Here is a 24,042-nt window from a genome sequence, read left to right on the forward strand (position 1 = left end):
GAGCAATTAGATGGATAAAATATTAATCTTGGCAAAACTAGGTTCAAATTTTTATTACAAATATTACACAAGACCAATGGTGGCGTTGTGAACAGATTGCGAACAGAAATAACGTACTTGAGGAAAATTAGATCCATAAGTATCGGCATTATTTCCGATCTAAAATAGGGTCTATTGTTTGACCGCCGCAAATCTGACCCCATCCGATTAGACGCCAGTGCTTCTCCACTCGTCTGGATAACGCAATTTTTTCGTCGATCTCCGTGCACACCGGATTCGTCAAGCTGATCTTTGCTAAGTCGGCACGAGTAGCTAGCACTCTGCCACCAGTGCTCAACGATCCAATGTTAACGAGCAGTACCTCTCCCCTCGATAGTTTCGGTACCTATTATCAAGATATTTACGTGAGCAATAAAAAAATTTAATTACAGAAGCATATTTTTAGAGAAAAACTAAGCGAGACCTAATCACAAACTATACATAACCAGATCTAACAAATTTATGGGCCGATTGTTTCACCATCTTCATTTGCAAAAAAAGGATCTATTAAATTTATGAATTGTTAACTTAAAACTGATTATCTATAATATTCTCTAATTTCATTATTTTAATCAAATAATTAAATACATTATTTATTAGTTAAAAGAATCATATTTTACATAAATATTTCATAGAAAATAAACAAGAAAAACAAAATGATACGATTAGGTTTCAGATTTGCAGTTGGCAATTCATAAATTTAATCAACCAATTTTTATTTAATTTTTAAAAAAGTAGTAAAACGGGCCCTATACTAGACAACAAAATATTATATAAAATATTCATAGCCTCAAAGAATGTTAATTTAAGATGATTTTCTTAAATTAATATTTTTGTAAACATTGCAAATTTAATAATTTAAGATGATTTTCTGTATCAGTTATGATTTTCTGTATTAGTTATGATTTTCTGCATCAGTTATACAGAAATACACAATAAATGATTTTGAAACAATAAGATGTAGATATTTAAGATTGTGTAGAATGCAGATGGAACTTACTCTTGCACCCTTTTTATCACCCTCGGTTCTCACGCCTAATAAACGTTTTAATAAGTAATACGAGATTTCCAGTTCGATGAATATCTGTGGCAATGCGCCGACACTTCCTAATATTTGCCCGACTAGACGATCAGCACGGCACAAAGTAGGCTCGATTTTGGTTCCAACACCTTAAAAAATCACATAGGTCGACATTCCTAGCAGATTTTTATATTTAAAATCATCTTAAAAGTACTATCTTAAGATGTTATTAATCAATCACAGAGCTATATTAGTATATTAAATAAAAGTTGACTATAAATGCCACCCACAATTTATTACTTTTATAGAACTTATTAAATCACTTGCTACTTCCGTTCATATTGGAGCGAGCAACAAAGAATATCTAGGATAAATATTATTTACCAATTAGACCACCCGGTACAGCAAATTGCAATTCATTTTGTTCAGCGAATAGAGACACGATGCGCGAGAAAATCGGACGACAAGTCAGTTTGCCTTCGCTATCCTTGGATACCAATCCTGGACGAACTTCAATTTCCATGCCAACCTATAACAAAGGTGGTATAGTACATTTCAAAAAAATTAATCCAAGATTTAAAACTAATTCAATGGGATGTGTCGTGTGACTCCATGTGAAAAGCGATTTGTAAAAGTCATGAATTTAAATTGACACACATTTTATGTCTTATTATTTACCGAATGTTAGATAAGGATAAAATGATATCTGGAAACACTCGGGTAGAGGGAATCTGAAGAAATTCGTAAGTGATGTAAAAATACTGATAATCTCACTTACATTAATAAAATTACTGTGTGAGTGAATGAGTGAGTGAGTGAATAAAAAAGAGGAAGAGAGAGAAACTAATCCATACTTTCAACACTCCCCTAAGGATACTGCCACCAGCAACACCACCTTTCAAGTCGTCCACCTCGCAGCCTGGTTTATTTACATCGAAAGATCGAATAACGATCAATCGAGGCTCTGACGTGAAATCTCTCATTGGTACCGGGATTTTCTTGGTAATATATTCACACAGTACCTCGATATTGTATTTCAATTGTGCCGAAATCGGAATTATTGGAGCGCCTTCCGCCACTGTCCCTAATTTTAAAAGAAATTATGTTAATAAACGCGAGTGTACGTTTCTTTTCAATAATGGAAAATAACTAATACCTTGAATAAACTTCAAGATTTGCTCGTATTGCTCCTTGGCTTGTGCTTCTTTAACCAAGTCGATCTTATTTTGCAAGATAACTATGTGTTTGAGTTTCATAATTTCGATAGCTGCCAAGTGCTCCGACGTTTGAGGCTGCGGGCATGATTCGTTACCAGCTGCAATTCAATAAAATAGTTTATTACTCCGTAAAAAGACAAATTTCATATAATCAGCAACAAAAAAAGTTGTTTACCGATTAAAAGCAAGGCGGCGTCCATAACAGCCGCTCCGTTAAGCATAGTCGCCATAAGAATATCGTGTCCAGGACAATCGACAAAGGAGACATGCCGAACCAGTTGGAATCTTCCTGAACAAACCGGACGCAAACAGGGGAACGAGTCATCCTTGCTGGATCCACCGGATATGTAGCGTCCAGGTCGAGGACATTTTGGATTTTCACACTCATAAATCTTCGCGTTTGCGTATCCTGAAATAAAGAACAATCAGATAACCCTTCACGGTCTTTTTCTTCTCAAACTTACGAGAGGACTCTCTTTTGTAAAAGGAACTAATCAAGCACTGTACATAATACTTATTGATTTTTTAAATAAATTTCTCTTCAGCGTCAATTCGTTTTAATTAAGAATTTTAATTTCAAAAGAGTATACATATATGTACATAAAAAAAAAACTATTTTTCAGATAGTGCTCTTCGTTTCTCTACTTTTCTCATTGCCTGTCGTCTAGATTCATCAAACAATGTGGTTGATTCATTATGAATAAAATTTCTTCACTGCAAAGTACCTAGATTATCAAAAATATCGTTATCAAAATACCATCAAAACGATCTCATCAATTCATTCTACCATATCACCGTAGAAAAATATAAACCGATATGTTACATATCATAGACTCGCTTTCTCTTTCTCTCTCTGCGATAATGGATGAATATATATTAGAAAAGACAAAACGTGACGTCGTAATTTGCCTCGTAAAAGACTTTATTTTCAAATTTTTCCATCGACAAAACATGTGCATGAATACAGGATCATATAAGAATCTTATGCTTTCTTAGCTATTAACTGTTTAATTTTTTATAATCGACTTATATGTATAAATAGTGCCATACATGTCTTATATATAAATAGTGTGATTTTGTTAATATCTGAAAAGATGTAAAAAAATAATTACCGATTCTCTATAAAGAGAACATAGAGTGGCACATTTATACGGATCCGAAACAGTCCCAAAGCTCTAAGACGATATACAACTTAAAAATAATTATTTATTTTTAACAATTATGCGCGTGTATAAAATTGTCGACTTTTCACGTTCCAATGTGGGCAAAAAATAAGATAACAATAAATTCTTATGTTAGTTAATATTTTGCTAAATTATCTAAAAATTAAAACTGAATACAAATCTGCAAATAATTTTGTTAAACCATTAAAATAATTATATAGAACGTTCAAACTGGTTGCACTAGAATGGCAAAATTTTTTACAGTGTTACACACACAGTATTACTTGAACATGCTTCATAATTATTTTCATGATTCAATATAATTATTTTGAGATCTATGTTTAGCTAAATTTTTAAATACTTCACCAAAACCGTTTTTTTCATTGCATAAAAATTTAATCAAATTATCGTTAAATAATTATTAATCTTCTTTGGTCCATCTTTTAGTGTGACAGACTCTTTAGCAGAGAATTTGTATGTGTCCATTTAAGCTTTATACGTTTGATTGTGTTTTGTGTACATGCATGTATGTGCGCGTGCGCGCGTGTATGTGTGTGTTTAATTACTAGCACCATATAATACTTATACTAATGACAACATTATATTCAGAATGTAAAAAGTCGACTCTCGCCGTTTAATCTCTTATCTTCAAAGACCCTTACGAAGATTTTCTACACTATCAAATCATCGTCAATTTATACAATATAAAAGTAATCGGAGTACATGGAATAAAAATAAAACATTTTCTCCATTGTAGCGTTGAATCGCGTTTACCGAGCAATTTATATATTAAATCGACGACGCGTTTCAGAGATGCAGTATCAAAGATTTTGACTTATAAATAAAAATCCTTCTCACGGACAAATTATTGAATAGCCGTGAAATGGTTGTGTACGAGCAAAAATAAAATAAATATATTCATAAGTTCTATGATGCGATATAGTATACAAAATTATGATATTACAATATGCTGATTAACATCGAGAATGCGTGTCAACATGCATTTCTAGTGTTTTCACTGTAGCAGTTTTTAATATATAGTTTATCGTGCTCAGGTGAATAATTCACATTCGCAGTGTCTGAACTTTCAAGAAGGTCTTTGTTTTTTTCTTTGACTAGCTTTTTTTCCATTTAATTTTGTTTTCTTAAATGTCTCTAATTATTTACTAATTTAATTAATATGAATTGTTAATATTCAAAAGCTAGAACAAACAATTTCTCAACTTCCGCCGAAATCTTTGATTAAAAGACACTGCAAACTGATGCATTTAATATAATTACGTATATTATAAATATACGCAAGAAATATATACTTGCGCTTTTCAAGAAAGGAAAGAAAAATACAAAAAAAAATAATATACAAAGTATAAGGGTAATATACAATAAAAACCAATTGATACTACGCCAGGTTTTCATACAATTGAAAAACGCAAATTTTCATTTCATACCTCTCGCATTTGCGTATAATTTTTGTACAATTAGCTGATTGTGAAAATGAGCACAGAATGTAGTAAACAAAATTACACAACAAACAGCTTTGTCACACTTTTCCAAATAACAATTATATTCAAGTATATTTAAGAAACTTAACATTAATAATTATTATTGGATAGCAATAATTACAAAATGTCTATGTGCACGTTCATCCATCTTCTAATTAAGCTCCTAGCACTCATTTCTATTTTTCTTCTATGGTCATCCATAACTCTCCACTAACTCATTTCTATTCACGACCATGAACCTCATTTTCTCCAGAACAATTAAAAATTTAAAGTTTGTACTTTAAAGTCTAATTCGACTGGCAGGAATCACAAAATGGTGAATAAAACTGCAATCATGTCTCATCACATCAATTGCGAATCATGAACAAGATATATGTTTATATGAGATACAATGAGATATAGTAGTGATTTTAGTGTTCTCAAGTTTAAAAAAAAAAAAAAATTTTTTTTATTTTATTCAAAAGACCGCTTTACTTTTTTTAAATATTAAAATTAATTATTTTAGCATTCTGCAAGACACATAGATAATTTATTGAAATTTGGATAAGTTTATAATTACTCACAACTATGCTGACAATTACGATGCAATTAAAAACATAAATAAATTTAGAAAAATTATAAATAAAGTTTTGAGTAACTATATAACTGCTTGGTCAAATTATTACCTCGGTCTTGAGTGCACTTTTCAGATTATCATCGCTAACTTGATAATATGATAATACATACAAGAAAAAATTAAAAATAGTTAATCAAGGTCAATATCAATTGACACTAGCGAAAATTATCATACTCTTCATAATCTATATTAGGCAATATTCCTTAAAATCAATATTGGGCAAAATTTTATCAATTTATTTATTAATAATTATATCTAAAAATTTAGTATAAAATATCTAAAAATTTAGTTTATAAAAATGGTAACAATAACTAATTAAAATTGTTTAGTTATTTTTTAGTTATACATACCATGAATTAAATTTTACACGTTCAGTTAAATTTTTAATTAGTTAATGAAACTTAATGGATTAAAATAAATTGTATGTAATTGTAATTAATTCAATCGAATATAATTCAAATAATTGGAAATACTTAACTACTACTACTACTACTACTACCACTACTACTACTACTACTACTACTACTATTACCACTACTACTAGTATTACTACTACTAGACTAAAAAATTAATCGTTCATTATTAATTATTAACTTTACAGTCGTAACATTAATGTAATAAACAAAATGATTTACCGACTAATATTGATTTAAATATCTTGTTAATATGACTAGTGCTACCATTGAGTCATTAAACCAAAAAAAGTGATATATTTAGTGACTGCTTTTTGATAGAAAAAAAGCATTTCAAACAGAAAAATAACAAAAAGGATCATTTTTAATAAAATTTTCAAAGCAATTAATTATTTAAACATAAAAAATGTACTGTTATCTTCCTGAATTTATTTTTGGATAATTTAATATATGGCAAGGTCTTTTCATAATATAAAAGAAAAGCTTAAAAGTTTACAAGAACGGGCAAAAACAATACGATGCAAAAAAAAAGAAATTTAAAGTGTATTTAGAGATATGTTGGTAACACAATAAAGAGATCACGATTAGCAACAATACCAGTTGACACTGACGGATAAATATTAGATGATGAACTGTCTCCAAGCTGATCAGGAAAGGTTAAACTGCACAAATATTTTTTATAAAAAAGTTGATTTTAGTGACTGCGCTGTATGATATAACTAATTCTTTAAGTTCATAATATTCATCGTAAAACTTGTGAATATAATTTTGAAAACGATTAACACAATCATTATTTTTTATTTATTATAATTACTTGATTTATTTCAATAATTGATTGAATTAATCGTAATTATACTTATCAGTAATTTTTAATTGATTACTTTAATTAAATAAAAATGTAATCAATTAATCATGTAAAATTATTTGACAATTAACTGCATCAAGTGATTACATTAACCATGATAATTTTTTGAATTTTTAGTCAGTTATTTTGTTTAATAATTAAATTAATTAATAAATGCCCAACACTGCTTAAAATAAATATCGCCGGCACTTTGCAGCGCCGCATTTGCAAAGCATTCTGTTTTCTTTCGAAGTAACACTTTCGCCTTCTGGCTCATCGTCCAATAACTGCTGTCGTTTCGCGTTATCGCGCTGCGTCTGGCACATATAATCGAAAGTAAGTTCTTCATTCTGCTTGATATCTTTAATGGCAAATAACGCGAGACTTGGCAGATTAGGATCCAAACAATTGATCCAGATCGCGTAGACTGCGAGATTGGGATCACATGAGTGATTGATGAAGTGCGAGACGTTGCCGTACATTGCGGCGTCCACAGTGTACGGGCACTGGTCATCGGTTTCGTTGTAATCGAGGTCAAAGAGATACGTGCGACCGGTCAGATTATATTTCTTTCCGCGATTTTCTGCTTCCTCGTTCTTGATCACCTCACCTACGTATTGAATAACGAAGGTACCTTTCTTAATCGCGCGCCGGGTGCGCACACCCCAGCCACGTCCGTTGTCTGTACGAAAGATAGTCAGTTGCGTATCAGTACCTCGTTGCACCACCCGATTCGGACAAGTCGATGGGTCGCAGGCACAACGTTTATTACATTCGTAAATGGGCGTACCCAAGGGCATGCGCATTCGACGCGCTGATGTATACGGCAATGACGTGCAGCTCTGCGCGAAACAACAGCCAGATTTGTTGCCGGTACCACACTCGCCATCGCATTCGCAACCGATTGGCGGATCATCCGGTATTATGACACCAGCGCCTGGCAAATAATTGTCAATATAATAAAAGTCATGCGGTGCACCTTCCAGATCCACTCGATTCTCTACTTCTATCGCCGGCTTGCCCTTAGTAATACTGTTCATTTCATTTTCCCAATCCTGCAGCGCCTCGAGCTGGTCGCGTCGCAATTCAATCAGTAGCATGCGTAATATTTGCCGTTTAATCTTCGCCTCTATCTTAAGATTTGGTGACGAGCTTTTTAGGAAACGACGAATTTCCGTATACACTCTGTCTTGGCCGATAATGGCGATGGCAGTGGATGTGGCATCATCAATCGGCATGTTCTTATGCATTTGATGAAGAAAGAGCTGAACGTCGCACGCGTCCGGATAGAAGTTTGTTTGATCTTTGAATCGATCGATCAATTTCTGCCGCTCTTCCTCAAATTCATGCAAAAGATCCTCGCAGTTGGTTAAATTGCGATATGGTTCCCACGTGTTATATGTGGAATCCCAATCTTTCCACTTAATCAAGTATACCGGTTGCCCATTCTGTTCCCGCTTCTGTAGAATTTTTTCTACCTCCCAAACTTTTGCCTTCTTACCGGATGCAGGAGAAGGATTGCTGGGCATCGTTCTCGCTACCGCTAATTCACGATACTTCTCACAATGCATGATATCGTGTAGCATGACCCGCGCTTCTTTCAGTTCACAGTTAAGGCGCGGAGTTATAGCGCCCTCTCGCGCGGACAATCTACCATCGGACGACGATTCCTCGTAATCGGATTGCCGACCATCACTACCTGGATCTCTTGCACTCGAACTTCTGCTACGCGTACGAGAGCTGCTATCAAATGCCTTAAGCATTTGCTGCGTCATAATTGCTTGTCGCGCTCGCAAACGCTTCGACGAGGATGATATTAATGATGAAGATATTGACAATGATGACGATGATGACGATGTCGAAAACAATGACGATGATGATGTTGACGACAATAGTGACGCCAATGAAGAGGTAGAAGAGGAGGAACACAGCGTGTGTCTGCGGTCCAATCGATGAGATATGTTGTTGCGGTCCATTCTGTCGAGGATTCTGGGCATCTTGGCGCACGACGGTGCGTCAGTGCTTCCAGCAGGGGAGAGGTGTCGTTTTTTGCTAACAGCTGGCGTTTTGCTATCTATGGTTCTGCCAGGTATATCTGCTGATTCACCGCTGCTACTGCAATTCGCCGCGTCTGCAATGCCAAACATTTAAACAGCGTCATTTCCTGTTCCATCTTTTCGTTTTCCTTTTTTTTAACTTGAACGATCACTCTCCCCTTTCCACTCATTTTTTCCTTTTCTTTTGTTTTATATCACTTTTCGTTTTCCTTCTCCTTACGATCCTTTTTGGCTCGGCTTGCCGGACAAGTAATAGCAACAAACAGTACCGGGGTGTTTTGTTTATCACAATCAAGTAGTACATAATAATAATTACAGCGGATGATTCTAATATCTTCTTAAAATTCGGCTTTTCATCCTACTCACAGTTTCACGATTAAGAGAAATTTAAGAGGTATTTAATGCATTTTTACATAGCATATTTTTAAAGCGTACAATGTATCATTTCGGTTTGCATTTTGACAAAAAATATAAAATGCTAGCTCTTGTGATATGAGTATTACATGAGACAACATCCATACAAAATCCCCTACCAGATATTTTATTACAAACTTCAACCAATAACATATAATATTGCAGAATATGCATAAATTATTAATAGACGTTAATAACAATGTTATTATATTATCATTTTCCACATATAGTTTTAATATTAAACCAAAAAAACTTATATATGCTTAATAATAGACCAAGCCGTAAAATGCTATTTAATTTTTCTTATAGTAAGAAGCTTCTACTTACCTTCTAAATCAATTTTTTATAGCAATATATATATACATATATGTATACACATATATGTATATACATACATATGTACACATACATGTATACATTCACGTTTTAATTAATCAAGATTTAAATCAAATCTTATTTAAATAATTATATACATCATTATTTTTTGTAACAATAACAAATATATAAATTATTTTTTACCACATACTGTATTTTTATATTATAAAATTATTACTTAATCTTTTCATACAAAATAGAAATTAATATTTAAAGAATTTTCTACAATATAGAATATTGAGACTAAAACATAGTTATAAGAACAATTCTTTGCAGTTAAATTTTGAAAGGTGTATTTGTAATTTCTCTTAAAAACTAAATAAATAAAGAAAAGAGTTAATATATGTAAATATACTCACCAAGTTTAATAGTGATATTCCTTTCCAGTTCATTTTTAAAACGAACAGTCTGCACTCCTGAAATAGCTTTCACAATGGTCGATTTTCCATGCGCTACATGTCCAATAGTACCTGTAACGAGTTCATACACTAATGTATATTTTATAATGCAAATATCAGAATATATACAACATTTAACTGCAAATACTCAAAAGTTTTAAGATAAAAGTAGTAGTAAACCTAGTATACTCACCAATATTGATTGTAGCCTGTCTACTGATTACTTCGCGTGACAATGCAGTTAATTTACTAATATCCTGTATAGAATAAGAGAAAAACATTAGTACTTTCCAATGTAATAATTTTAGAAGACTGATCAAATCAAGTTCAAAATAGAGATATTTCCTTTGTTTTCCAATTTAAAGTTACATCTTATACATCACATCTCATTTGAGAAACCTCACATGGGCATCACAATAGACTTATTTAGCGGAGCTTATCCAGTTCATCTTTTTTTTTCTCTTCAACGTAAAAAGAAAAAAGAAAAACTGTACAAGAAGTTTAGATAAAAAAGAAACAGATCTACATCTATGTATAAATATTATGGCATCCATACAATGTTTCTTGAACTGAGTAGGCTATATGATTGATTCAAAAAAACTTTTTAGTTCAAAAGTTAAACAAAAAATAAAATAATATATAACTTGTATGTATAAATTCATAAACAATTTCTCACAAAATAAACATAGAGCACCTGCAAAACATTTTTCCATATTTTTACTGTTATATGCAAAGTATATTAATGTACATATTTTATATTATTATATGCACATATCTTATATATTATGTTATTTAAATTTTATCCACAAAGCTTTCACTAATTCTTAATCTCTTAGTTGACTTACCACTATTTATTTTAAGATATTTGGTGTATACTTTCACCACAATATATCTCTACTTTTCTAACTAATCTCAGTTTATCTTGTATAAACTGTACAGGTGTTTACTTACAATTTATGTACAAAAATTGTTCACATACATGATTATATGTATCAATTATATATACAAAATAATGCACCAACATTGCATGTATAACACAATGTTGGTGCATTATTTTGTGTATATCTTTTTTCTTTATAATTTTGCAATTTTTAATAAAATAATTAAGACACTGAACATATCAATAAGAATGAATAAGACTATCGTTATCAACAATTAATTTGCAAGATAAACATTTGAAAGAGCACATTTGCATTTAAAAGCTGCATGTTTATAATATTGTCCTGTGTTCCATTGATACTAAATTTAATATTCAATGAATTCCTTTCCCTCTCCCCTCTTATTCTTCCAAATCATGGAAGATGATTCATGCGATCGAAATTTTAATGCGGTCAACATATGTTGATGCCCTACAACAGCTCGCGATTAACTGTCTTTTTCTGAATCCACCACGTGTAGTGAGAAAGTAGCCTTGCGTATTCCAATTCAAGCTGCACGAGTCACGAATATCGCCCACGACTCGCGCCATTTAAGCATTCTCGCGTGGTCAGAGTGGCTCCGCGAGGTAACGGGGCGCGAACCCTTTCTCTCGTCGTAGGTAGTGGAAAAAAATTGTTGCCCCAGTCCGAATCGCGACAACGGAAAGTATCATGTGCGAGGCCGACTGTCACCAGGACGCGGCCACTAGGCCCAAGACCACGCGAGACCGAGGCGAAGCGAGGTTAAGTCGCGATGGGGCGTCGTACAAATGGCGCGAAGACGGCCGCGACTTTTCTCGTCAGGACTTACGAGTTTCGACAAGTCCTGCTTGTAGAGATTCGGCTGGCCAGTGGTTACACCTAATCCTTCCTCACCGCCCATCTTCCACGAATCCCCCTGACGATGATACAGGGTGTCTCTGGTCTAAGCAGGACCGTTTCCTTCCCCGGATCCTCTTGGCTTACGTCTCGGGAAACGGAAAATCTCGTATGGTCAACGTCCTCACCACGATGAACACGATGCGTTCACACGCGTCGTGGCAGTGTAGTTACTAGAAGAAAAGTTTGTTTCGCGCATGCGCAACAACGACTAATTCGGCGATAGACATTGGCTACGGTCTACTTGACGCTACAAATGCTTCAAAGTATTCTTCGATTGGACAATTTGTAAAATTCATTGTTCTGATTGGTTAATCAAACGCTTCGAAGCATTTGTAGCGTCAAGTGGATCGAAGCCATTGTACACCCAAGGACTTTGATTCTGTCCATGGGGAAATTTTCCAAACTGAGAAGTCGCTATCTTTCTACATACTTACAGTTCATGATTAACGTAACGACCAATAAGCTTTAGTCGGTTCATTAATCATGAACTGCGAGTATGTAGAAAGTGGTGACTTCTCAGTTTGGAAAATTTCCCCATGGACAGAATCAAAGTCCTTGGGTGTACAAACTCGTAATTTTCCATTAAATTATCTTAATTTGGATGAGTACTAGAAAATTACTAGTTAGTACGTGTATCAAGTGCTTGGTGTAAATTAGGCCTATCATGAGCGGGAAATCTTGTAAAATCTTTTGGCGGTCTGTAATGGAAAAATTAGATTTATCAAGGAAAACAAGACAAAATTAAGTTTAATATTAATAAATAAAAACAAATCTGAGATTATCATAATTTATATATTATGCATGTTAAATATAAATTATTGCATTTTCCATGAATTGCATTTTGCACATTTTGCATGAATGCATAATTATTTCAATACTCAATTATTAATGTAATTTTCATTTGCGCATGTGTACACATATGTATATAGATCTTTGTTGCAATTTTTGATTTTCAAGAAGTTCCATATAATTGAAGCAAGGAATTTCTAATGACACACTTTACCTTACAGTACTAGTACTTTCTAGAGGCTTAATTTTATATGCATGTGTGAAAAAAGTGACTCCTGCGGCCGTATTCTTGAAAAATAACATATACGTAGTCCATTCTATATATAAAAATAGTTAATAGTTTAAAAATTAATAGTTTACGAAATATTTTATGATATACATTTTGATATAAAAAATATATAAAATATAAAATTATTAATTTTTTGATAACTCTACCTTAATACTTTTGTAAAATAACTATTTTATAAATCATATTATGTAAAAAAATCACAATTTCATTTAAAGATATAATGATGCCCCTCACGTAATCTAAAAAAAAATTCTTTTTATTTAACCTTTAAATCATGTAACTTGGTTAAAACATTTTTTATAAGAACTATTTTTCTTTATTTAAAAATGAATGTGCACGTGATTTCATACCTTAAATATGAAATTATAAATATATAAATACATTCTTTTTTAAATTCTTAGTCAAATGTATTCATATATTTGTTTCAAATGTTATTTTTATCACTTTCATAGAACTTACATTAAGCTACTAAACATACAGCTATTGCTATAATGCAACACATAGTTTTGTAATCAGATTGATTTATTCAACAACTTGGACATATAAATAACAGATAGGCTTGCAATATGTTTGATATTTACGGTCTGCGCTTAACTGAACATCGTCCAAGTCAATGGGGGAAACTTCTTTTTTTCAGTAGCTTAACAGATTTGTCTCCCCATTCCTCTTCCTTCTCCAACGTATTCTTTCTATTTTTGCCGGCACTATAAATTGATAAACTAAATTTTTCCTCCGGCACATTCTTAATCCAGAGCAGCGGCACCAGAGATAATTTCGATCAATTCTCTGGTAATCACAGCCTGCCGAGTGCGATTGAAAGTGAGAGTAAGCTTGTCAATCATCTCTCCGGCGTTCTTGCTAGCGTTGTCCATAGCCGTCATACGGCTGGATTGCTCGCTACAAGCGCCTTCCTTCATCGAGTAAAACAGAAGCGAGGCGAGCGAGAACTCCAAGTAGCTCTGGATTACCTCCTCGTCGAGCGAATCGTAAATCGATAGTTTCGGTGCGGTGACCACTGCATTCTTATCAAACAACGGTAGATCGTCAACCGCGTACGATACCACAGACTTAAACCTGTTATATACTATGCGTCCGGAGCCAAAAGAATAACTGCAAAAAAAGTCATTATATTACGCTGCATCTTAAAAAAAAATGCATACCTCATACATATATCTTTGAATTTATATTTATAAACATCAATTTATATTTTTATTTTTGAACATATAGATTATGTGTTTTGTTAAAGATCCAAAATTTATATATTCAAAATATTTAAGCAACAAAAATTTAGAAAAATTTATTATAAATAATTTCAGCTAATTGTTTAAATGATAATTTAAATAACATAAATACTTTGACAGAACAATTTTGGTCAAATAATAATAACTGTAATCAGAATAAATGTTTTTTACACTTTTTGATAAACTAAATTCTGATTAGAGTGGCTTGTAAAAAAATTTTTGTCAATTAATGTAATTAGTCATATTCCATCTAAATTTACATTTCTGACAGTATGCAGCTACGTACCCACTGTTCATTATTTGTATTGCTATCTTGGCCGCATCGTTGAACGTCGGCGGCTTGCGACCGACCTCAGATGCGACAAAGAGTATATTGTTGGCGAATAGTCGCTGAAGGATCGCCCGGGACTTCTCACCGATGCATATGATCTTTGTATTCTCGCGCTCCTTAGAATCGGCTAATAACCGGTCGCGAATGTTACGAGATACACCGGTGTGCACAGCACCGCAAAGACCGCGATCGCTGGTCACGGCAATAACGAGTTTCTTCGGTTCTTCTGGCGGTGCCTCGATCTCGGCCTGCTCGTAAAACACCTTCGTCCCGACGCCGAGAGGCCGAGCCTGCTTCAAATCGCGCTCCGCTCGATTGTACTTAGCTGCTGACACCATCTTCATAGACTGTGTAATCTTTTGAATATTCTTGACAGACTTTAAACGTATTGAAATTGCCTTGAGGGTAGCCATCCCCCTTTGCTGTTGCCATTGCTGCTCTTGTGCGGCTAGCCGCAAGATTGTTGACATACGATTGCCAAGCATTATTGTCGGCTGGTGAAATCCTGCAAATTTAAATTCTTAGATTACTCTATGTTAAACAATTAATATACTTCTTTCACAAGAAATTATAAAATTTAATTCTGTATTATTTATATAGTATTAGAAATATTCAGGTATTCTATCCAATACTACTTGATCCTTGTAAACAATTTTATATTAGGATAATTGTACCAGTCCTATTAAATAATCACATGTAAATAACTATTTAAGCTAAATATTAAAATAATAAGATTTTAAAATAATAAATTACAAATTAGATCTAATTTTCAGATAAATTTGATTAAAATATTACTTCTTACTTTAAAAGTAGTTATGTTTTTTATTTGTTCTTTCGTCAATTTCTTATTTATTCGTTGACTGGTGCAGTGATTCTAATCATTTACTGTTTTTTCATATAATTCATAGATAATTCAAATGTAATACAATATTTCATAGATCAATACAGTAGAACAGTATTACAATGCAAAATATATGTGATGAAAGTTATCAGTAACCAGTCGTTCTATACAAGTAGTTGACAACGAAAGTTGATACAAATTTCTAACAATATTGATAAATATAACGAAACAGGAGAGAATATGTTACATCTACGAGGGAAGTTTTCTGACATTCTGTATGACAGTCTCTTGTATCAGAAATCTTTCCTGTATACGTACACTCTCGCTCGTAAAACAAATCATAAGACACGCTGCGGAATCCGAGAGCAATTGAACCCGAGCTTAAAGTTACAGCGACGTGTGAAATGTGACGGTCAAGAACTGCAACAGTTTCTTGAATGAACCACAATATCAGCCCGTTTACATAATCGCAGAGAGGACTTGATGGTAAGCGTGCATGCTCGAGGTAAATTCTCAAGAACTCAATGGTCGTGTCAAATGCAGAGGAAGGGCGGGATGTGTCGCTTGGAGACAATACGTGGGTAACCAACTCACCGGCCAACTCTGAAAAGAGAACCCACGAGTTATCGAAAACCCTTCGTCGATCAGCCTAAGCGGGTCCCACAGAAGGAGATCCGCACCATCCGCACACACGTAACCCGACCGCAAGGCGAATTCTCACTAGTCGATCTTAGCGCACTCTCGGGATGGATAGTGTTTATGCTCGTCGCGTCAATGTCGATAATAAAGAAACTTACCATTGCAAATTAAAATTTGGAAATTACAACGTCACCTGCGACACCTGGCAAAGAAACCGTTAAACGCGCGAACACGAATTTCAAATTTTTCCTACCCAAACGGCTTTCGCGCGATTTATTTGACTCGAGCGAGTATTTCGAGAGTACCGTGGAGTGTCGAAAGTGAAGTGAATTGTCGAGCGTTCGTGCCAACATCCGTCGTATCGGATACGATGCATGATGCAAAGTCGTGTCCAGTCGTGTCGCGTTCAATCGTGTTTCGCAATCTTCTTCTTTGCCTCGTATCCCGAGTTTCAGACGCGTCGTGAGTACCAGTGTTTCGAGAGTGCCGAAAACAGAGGATCGCGCGTTCGTGCCAAGTGTGAATCAAGATGCATCAACGTGAGGAGGATCTTGGACAGACTCGAATGTTGAGAGCTATGGCTGAGACCACCGACGAGAGACTATCACTCTTTAACATGAGCCCAAAAAGATCGTTTTACAATCTTTTTCCATGAAGTTCTTTTGAACAACTTCTGCAAAAATTGAGTGACCGTTCAACAGCAAAATTAAAGAATCAGCCACAGTTATTCTCCAAAAGAGAATGTAACATCGACAAAAATGATAAATAATGATAAAATTTTTCAAAAAGAATTTTACGCAGTTTACAGTTTTTACATACCTTTTATATCAATTTTAAAAACATGTACGGATCTTTTAAAAAATATACGGAGATATACGGATACAAATAAAAGTGCGGCAAAACATGTTGCAAACTTTGTCAGTTTATATAACGTAAATTAAAAATTGCACATAAACGTAGTTTACAGTGTTCGAAAGCGTGAATCTTGACCTTTAATTTGCGTACTTGTTGAGCGTTGTAAGATTTTTATTCACCAAATTATTTTGCATTGAAGCAAAAGAAATCATTACTGCTTCAGTGTTGTATAACTCATTCAAAAAAAAATTTTACAAAGTTCAACAAATGCGCAAATTAAAAGTAGATTCACGCTTTCGAATGCTGTAAACTGAATTTGTGTGCGATTTTTATTTCACATTGTGTAACATGGCAAAATTTGTTTTAATTTTGACATTTAATGGAATTTTTTTACAAAATTTGTAAAGTTCCATGGCGTAAAATAAAAATCTCATAGAAATGCTGTAAACCGCATTTGCATGCAATTTTTATTTCATGCCCTGAAGCTTTGCAAAGTTTGTCAAAAATTTAGAGATTTGACGCATCTTCATTTGAATCCGCGTAACTTCGTAAACAATCTCTAAATCATTTAATGATTTATCATCTCAAAACTAGATATTTTCAGTTTTAAAATACTTTTTTGAACATTTTTTTTACGATTATTTTTGACAAAATTACACTCTCTTGAATTTCGCCTAATTTTGGAAGTCAAAATAGGTAATCATTAATTTTGCTATCGAGTTTATATATACATAATTACATGTATAATTAAATTAATTTTTATCTGTATGTTAAATAATAAAAACAATTATTGAATATTTCTAAAATATATTTAATAAATAAAAATAATGAAATTCAAAAATTAATTATAAAAAATTTAGTTTAGAATTAATTTGTATTTATATACTTCATTACTTTTTTATTTTTATATATAATTATAAAAAATATACTATAATTATATTATTTTAATATTATTATTATAGTACATTAGTAGGGGAAAGTAGGGTTATTGTACGCACTGGGTAATTGTACGCTTCGTGGTTTGGCACCTTCCCGATGAATAGAAATTATATCACGACGATATTTGTAGGCTGAAGGCATTTTTTAAATATATAACCATACGTTATATCATTTAAAAACGTAGTTAATTGAAAAAATAAGAAAAAGTAAAATCATGATTTTTCTTGCGATTTTGGCGTTCAGAAAATAAGGCAATAAGTCCGTATTTTTACTTTAGTCATTTAATTTTGTTATACCTAACAAAAGTACGTTTTTTCCTGCGTTCTTTGAGCTATTGTTTATTAAATTTAATTAAATAGTCATCAAGTAATTGTTTTTTTATCAAATCAAGTTCGCCGTCGACAATTTTACGCATCCATCTTGAAAGGCGTGAGACCACGTGAGATCAACTATAGTGCCACTAGTACAGTGTAGTGCAGTGTAGTGTAGTTAAAAGAATGGGCTATAACCTCATTTTTCCTCCGCGTCCATTTATCCAACCGCACGTACAATTACCCAAGGCCCGAGAAATTTTTTCGTTTAACCACTTGCTTCTTTTTGCTGAATATAGCATTACCAAATAAAAAATTGTTCAATATGACAATACATAATGATAAAAAAATGTTTAAAGTTTCTATTTCTGTACTCGTATCGATTTCAACTTTAAAAATCACTTTACTGCGATAAATTTCCCTTAGGTGCGTGCAATTTACCTACTTTCCCCTACTTAGTATAATTAATATGTATATTATTGCCTATTAAATTCAAACCTTTTTATTTTATACTATACTAATTTTATTTTTTTAATTTTCACAATTTTTATCATAAGTACATACATTATTTAAATAAATAAAATTTTATAAGATGAAATTAATCCATGGCTCTACACAGACGTCTTTAATATCTCCCGAAAAAATAATCTCGCCGATATATTACCATTGTATCAATTCTTTACATTGCAATGTTTCCTACTGCAGCCGCAATATTACTGAGAGGGCGTTAGCGCGCAGCGAATTTTTCGAGTCACACCAACTCCCGTAAGATCAGCGGTCTTTAATAGTCTCTCGTCGGTGCTGAGACGGCTGAGACAAAGTTGGACAGAGCGATCAGCGGCGAACGGTGAGTCAATTTGTATTCGTATTCGCTCCTACAATTCCGTATTCGCGCCTCGTCCTCCATTGCGTTCGCGTAAATTATTGTCGGTACAGTGCGACGAGACGAATGAATCGGTCGCGTGAAGTGGTTGGAAACGATGAAGTTGAGATATTCGTGAATGCGCGTTTGGCGCTTTATTTGTCAGGGATACCAACAATCGCAGATGACGTGTTTTCCGAGGTTTAAGGGGATGCTAAAGTCGTCCTTTTTTACCGACCGAATGTTAATTTTCGGGCATGCCGTTCTTCTAATTGCATTTACAGATTTAAAAATCCTTTTCCACAATTAAAGTATAGATTGGAAAATTATTCTCAATTTTTTTTGTTTTCCTTATCCTTATATAGCGTCCATTATACATTACTGTCTATACTTTAATTGTGGAAAAGGATTTTTAAATCTGTAAATGCAATTAGAAGAACGGCATGCCCGAAAATTAACGTTCGGTCGGTAAAAAAGGACGACTTTAGCATCACCATAATCTGCACATTGCGTGACACATTGGCATCGTAGTGTATGTCCACGTTGTAGAGATGGCAGCTGGCATCGTATCAGCTAAAATCTAACGTAGGCATGGCCATTCTCAGTCTTCTTTGGGCTTCTTTTTTTTATTTCAATTTTCTCGTTCTATCCTAGCCAAGTTTTTTTTATGCGTAATTTTATTCTAATATAATTTGTTCTATACAAGGATTTTGTGATGTCAAACCAATTTGAAAATTAATTTATTCTGTAATGTAATTGGTATTTAGGATCTTCTTAATGATCTTGTTTTATTTCATATTTGTTTAAATATACACGAGCCATTCTTATTGTTTATTAATAATATTTATATACTACAACATATCTTTTTATAAATCGAATATCTGCCAGATATTCCGAATGACATTCTTATCGCAGTTTTTTTATGTGAATTAAAATCAATGTTTTATTACTGAGTTTTTTTATGTGTATTTCTATCAATTTACATTAAGTTCAATCCCAGTTTAACTTATCCTTTATCTTTCTTTTTATTCTTAGAATTTAAGAAAAATAACAAATAAGTTAAATCAAGATTAAAATTAATCTACATTGATACAAATGAACATGGTTAACAGATTGTTGGAAAAGATAACAGATCGTGATTCTTAAATGTACTTCACTGATGAAACATTCCAGGGAGACAAGTTTTCAAGCAAATAAATTGATGCGATAGGTTTTCTTTAGATAAAAGTTCTTTTGTCATCTATCAAATTAATCTTTTTAGTCCAATACATTTATACATAAACTATGCATTTTCTTGAGGAAAAAGGAAAACGATCTAATACAGATCGAGTGGTGGAGTTTCCTCATAGCGATTCTTTCTCTCGCCACTCTTAAACTGACGCTGTCGCTCCTCTTCCATTTTGTAGACGCGCAGTATTCTCTTGTTCTTATATATACATTCAAACATGTCATCAAGTATCAGTCTGCACTTTTCTTTGCCCTTGTGATACCCGTACGCCTCCATGCAGTCCATAAACATCAGTTCATATGGTGCACACTCTTTCATACACTGAACATTGCGTACATGGAGGAAAAGATCTGTGAAGGGCCCCCTAAAGAAGGGTGTACCCCATTTCATCCAAACGATATTATCGTGGTCTAGCATGATGTACCTGAAAAATAGCATTTAGAAACATATACGTAATAGTCAATATTTCAGACAAAGTTCTTGCAAACAAGTATTTTCTAAGTATTTTCATGATTGACTTAATACATTTCTAAAATATGTTCCAAGTAGCACATGTTGATTTTTTGTAAGTTTACTAAACAATTATAGAACATTAGATTGTATTTAATAAATATATGATAGTGTTTAATAAAGTTCCAATTTAACATGCTTTTTCATTAGATTCTAAAAGTGATTTTGAGTTAAACTTTAATTGGCAATTAATTCAAATGATAGAATTTGCTTGAGGCAAAATTCTTAAGTGTATAATTTCTTGGCCTTTCAGTCTTTCTTTATACTTTGTAAACAAAAATTGATAATTCTATCCATGTTAATAGTAACTTATACAAATTAATCATTAAGTTAATTGAAGTTCGATCAAATCCAATCTAAATATATAACAAAGATTCATGGTGACATTTATAAATAGTCAAAAGGTAGCAAATATTCATATTATTCGCATCAAGCGGTAAATTTATTGCAATGAAATTTTAGGAACATTCTAATCGCAAAAATATAGATTTGATCGAAAAAAAGTACTTTTTCACATGAGAAGGCATAACCTAAAAGAAATCACGTAATGCTTATTGATCATTGTAAAAACAAGAGGAACTGTACATTACGTACCAACAATAAATAGTGCTCCGATTTTTTAAATTATTATTTACGCTCTCAGTCACCCGGAGAAATTTTGAAGCAAGGAAAATAGCTTTCCTGCATCTGTGTGTTTACGTAATAGTCAGAACATTGGCTGCGTTCAGCAGACTCAACAGTTTAGTGAGCGCTTGCTGTTATTGGTGTATTCTTCTAAATCTAAAAGTCTGATTGGATGATCTAGAAGAATATCTCAACATGTTGAGTCTGCTGAACGCAGTCATTGATGAAGGTTAGGTTAGGTTAGGCTGAATTCGCCTTTAGGGTAGCGGGAGAATTAAAATTGTCATTGTAAGATAAAAAGTTAGTCGATATATTGCAGAAAAAAAAACGAAATAGTTAAAAAACCTTGTATTTCGCGCCACTTATCTTCTTATTTCTTTAAATCATTAGTTAAGTTAATAGGCCATTACAGACAGAAGTTCACAAATTCATAATTATAATTAATAATAAATATAAGCGTGGTGAATGTACATAAATATTAAATGCATTGTTTATTAAGAGATTGATTTAAAGAATTCTAGTAATAGACAGTTTTGAGAAAAAATTTAAAATAATTTTTTATTTTAGGAAAAAAATAAACTATATAAAAAATAACTATATTAATATATTAATATATCATATACATTAACTTTTTATACTATTAATATATTAATAATTATTGTATTAAAATTAAAAATTTCTTAATATATTTTTATCATTGATCTACAAGTACCTTTTATTTTGTTGCCTTGCATGCTAAGTCTTGAAACAAAAATTCCTTCAATTATTCATAATAAGAAGTCACTGATTTTATTTCTCATATTCTCTAAAGCTATTCGCTGTTGGACAGCGGACAATAACGACGATGGCAAGGTATCTAAAATGTCTGAATTTTGAAATATTAGTCTACAACTATAACAGAGATGTCTCAAAATGTCTTCTCTGGTTACTTGTCCCTTTCTATTGTTTTTACAACTACACTCGGCATTGTCATTACAGTGTTCACTGTTATCCGAGCATAAAGCGAGATAATTCAGCTCTCCGTTCTGTTCGTTATTAAGTGAACTTGCGTTAACGCTTTTGGAAGATACCAATTTGGAAACCTCGATGGCCCTCATCGCGGTCACTTCACTGCCAGAAGGTACAAAGTCCAACCTTGTGTCGCAAAGCGCGCAATTATCTTCTGCATTTTGCTGTACATCGCCCCTCGGGCTTATTTTATCAGCCGTACGGAATATAGTGGACACTGTGTTGGAGAATTGAGATTCCTGTTTCATTGTGAAATTGCGCGCTAAAGTCTGTATAGAAGTCGATTTACTGGGTACCACTGATTCAATAAAATTTATCTTGTGATAATCTGAATAATATATCAATTCCTGCTGCGTGAACTCTCTCATAGGTTTCAGTATCTTGATGTCGGCGCATCGAGCGTCGCAGAAGTTCGCCTGCGTAGAGAGTTTCGCGCCTCGTCCCAAGCATACATCTCCAAGCACCCTCGTAGCAATGTCCAAGGCAGTATCGGCTACAAATATCTTGTTGCAATTGAGTTTACGAGCCGCCAATAGGAGCAATCGCCGACGTAACTGATTGAGAAAATCTGTTTTTGAGGTTTCGTTTGACAAACTGGTTAAAATTGCGCGCAATCGATTGTAATTCTTATTATTTATCTCCTGTTCCATTGGTTTTATGTCCAGAGTGTCATCTTCATTTAAAACTTCACTCATTGATATGGCGTAACCATCAAATCCAGAAGCCTTTGTTTCCTCAGCAATTTTCTGTCGCAGCGTTTCCCTCTCTTCACTCGTTTTTTCTTCAACAGTGCAACCTGTTGGCATTAGAATCTTTTTATTATCAAAATTTTTCAGCTGAATTTCTTACACCATTTATCTTTTCTGTTTTTCCTTTCATTTCAAAGAAAAAAAGGAAAAGATAAATGGATTTCTTTTTTAATCTTGAAATTTTATACAATATAAAAAATTTTTAACTTCTGAAATTTACCATCTATGTACAAAACTACTGTCTTGAAGATGAGTTTCTTGTGAGTGGATTCGCTCATGCCAGCTTTAATGAGATGTAAGAGCACAGTGGAATTTAATTCCCCTGTGTGATCAACCAGTATCAAATCACCATGGCGAATAATCTTGGATTTGCCAAGCGCAGCTCTAAACTTGTGGTTTGTATCGTTTAGGAAGCAAGTCATGCAATAACTGTTTCGACCAACCAACAAAGCACTGGCGTTTTGACACTTGTCTTTTCTGCATAACGCCGTATCTCTATTGGAAACAAATATTGTTATCATTAAGATAATATATTATTATATTCTATATTAATATATCTTATTATATTCTTACATAACTTATATTAATTTTTATTTTATTAAATTAACTATATATTATATTCTTTTTCATATTTATTTGTTGCAATTCTATCTACCTAGCCAGTGAATCTTTTTCCTTGTTTTTACATATTTCATCATCGCTATCATCGAGCGTACAACTATTTATCGAACACATTTGCGATTTGCTATCTTGAATTGTATAACTTACAATTATCCTTTGCAATCAGATACGTTACAAAAGTTGACAATAATTAATCACAAACTAAATGTTTCTAGATCTTGCGAGAGAACCTTCGCAGAACCAATTTTAGGTTAGAACACAACGTGCAGACGATCACGTGGTTTGCGTTGTTACGTTAATTATCGCAGTTCGTTGAATTTTATAAATAATTAATAATTAACGCATTG

The 24,042-nt window shown here is 33.1% G+C and overlaps 4 protein-coding genes across 7 annotated transcripts; all 4 read right to left on the reverse strand.

The window, feature by feature from the left end:
• Positions 1 to 36: 36 nt before the first annotated feature.
• Positions 37 to 12,031, reverse strand: LOC105204124 (eukaryotic translation initiation factor 2 subunit 3). Of its 3 annotated transcripts, XM_026132989.2 has the most exons (10): positions 11,788 to 12,031; positions 10,253 to 10,316; positions 10,021 to 10,131; positions 7,450 to 8,946; positions 2,453 to 2,686; positions 2,217 to 2,375; positions 1,915 to 2,144; positions 1,445 to 1,589; positions 1,040 to 1,209; positions 37 to 385 (listed from the first exon to the last, which is right to left on the reverse strand). In XM_026132989.2, the coding sequence occupies exons 1-10, from the start codon at positions 11,857 to 11,859 to the stop codon at positions 149 to 151; spliced, it is 2,919 nt and encodes a 972-aa protein (XP_025988774.1). In that variant the 5' UTR covers positions 11,860 to 12,031; the 3' UTR covers positions 37 to 148. The 3 variants fall into 3 exon arrangements, with proteins under 3 accessions (XP_025988774.1, XP_025988776.1, XP_025988775.1); XM_026132991.2 differs by lacking the exon at positions 7,450 to 8,946 and having other exon boundaries at positions 11,788 to 12,030; XM_026132990.2 differs by lacking the exons at positions 37 to 385; positions 1,040 to 1,209; positions 1,445 to 1,589; ... (1 more) ...; positions 2,217 to 2,375; positions 2,453 to 2,686 and adding an exon at positions 6,403 to 6,633.
• Positions 12,032 to 13,437: 1,406 nt separating this feature from the next.
• Positions 13,438 to 16,094, reverse strand: LOC105194720 (ATP synthase subunit gamma, mitochondrial). 2 transcript variants are annotated; one of them, XM_011159783.3, is made up of 3 exons: positions 15,944 to 16,094; positions 14,464 to 15,013; positions 13,438 to 14,046 (listed from the first exon to the last, which is right to left on the reverse strand). In XM_011159783.3, exons 2-3 carry the CDS (start codon positions 14,991 to 14,993, stop codon positions 13,680 to 13,682), a joined length of 897 nt encoding a protein of 298 aa, XP_011158085.1. In that variant the 5' UTR covers positions 14,994 to 15,013; positions 15,944 to 16,094; the 3' UTR covers positions 13,438 to 13,679. The 2 variants fall into 2 exon arrangements, with proteins under 2 accessions (XP_011158085.1, XP_039314539.1); XM_039458605.1 differs by lacking the exon at positions 15,944 to 16,094 and adding an exon at positions 15,668 to 15,814.
• Positions 16,095 to 19,728: 3,634 nt separating this feature from the next.
• On the reverse strand, positions 19,729 to 21,453 carry LOC105206452. The gene is made up of 2 exons (XM_011175948.3): positions 21,288 to 21,453; positions 19,729 to 20,607 (listed from the first exon to the last, which is right to left on the reverse strand). The coding sequence occupies exon 2, from the start codon at positions 20,598 to 20,600 to the stop codon at positions 20,271 to 20,273; it is 330 nt and encodes a 109-aa protein (XP_011174250.1). The 5' UTR covers positions 20,601 to 20,607; positions 21,288 to 21,453; the 3' UTR covers positions 19,729 to 20,270.
• Positions 21,454 to 22,003: 550 nt separating this feature from the next.
• Positions 22,004 to 24,017, reverse strand: LOC105203120 (cytoplasmic tRNA 2-thiolation protein 2). Its single transcript, XM_011171887.3, has 3 exons — positions 23,730 to 24,017; positions 23,295 to 23,569; positions 22,004 to 23,121 (listed from the first exon to the last, which is right to left on the reverse strand). The coding sequence occupies exons 1-3, from the start codon at positions 23,807 to 23,809 to the stop codon at positions 22,085 to 22,087; spliced, it is 1,392 nt and encodes a 463-aa protein (XP_011170189.2). The 5' UTR covers positions 23,810 to 24,017; the 3' UTR covers positions 22,004 to 22,084.
• Between the last annotated feature and the right edge of the window lie 25 nt (positions 24,018 to 24,042).

The sequence above is a fragment of the Solenopsis invicta genome, chromosome 16 (genome assembly GCF_016802725.1).
Source record: "Solenopsis invicta isolate M01_SB chromosome 16, UNIL_Sinv_3.0, whole genome shotgun sequence".
NCBI classification, from domain to species: domain Eukaryota; kingdom Metazoa; phylum Arthropoda; class Insecta; order Hymenoptera; family Formicidae; genus Solenopsis; species Solenopsis invicta.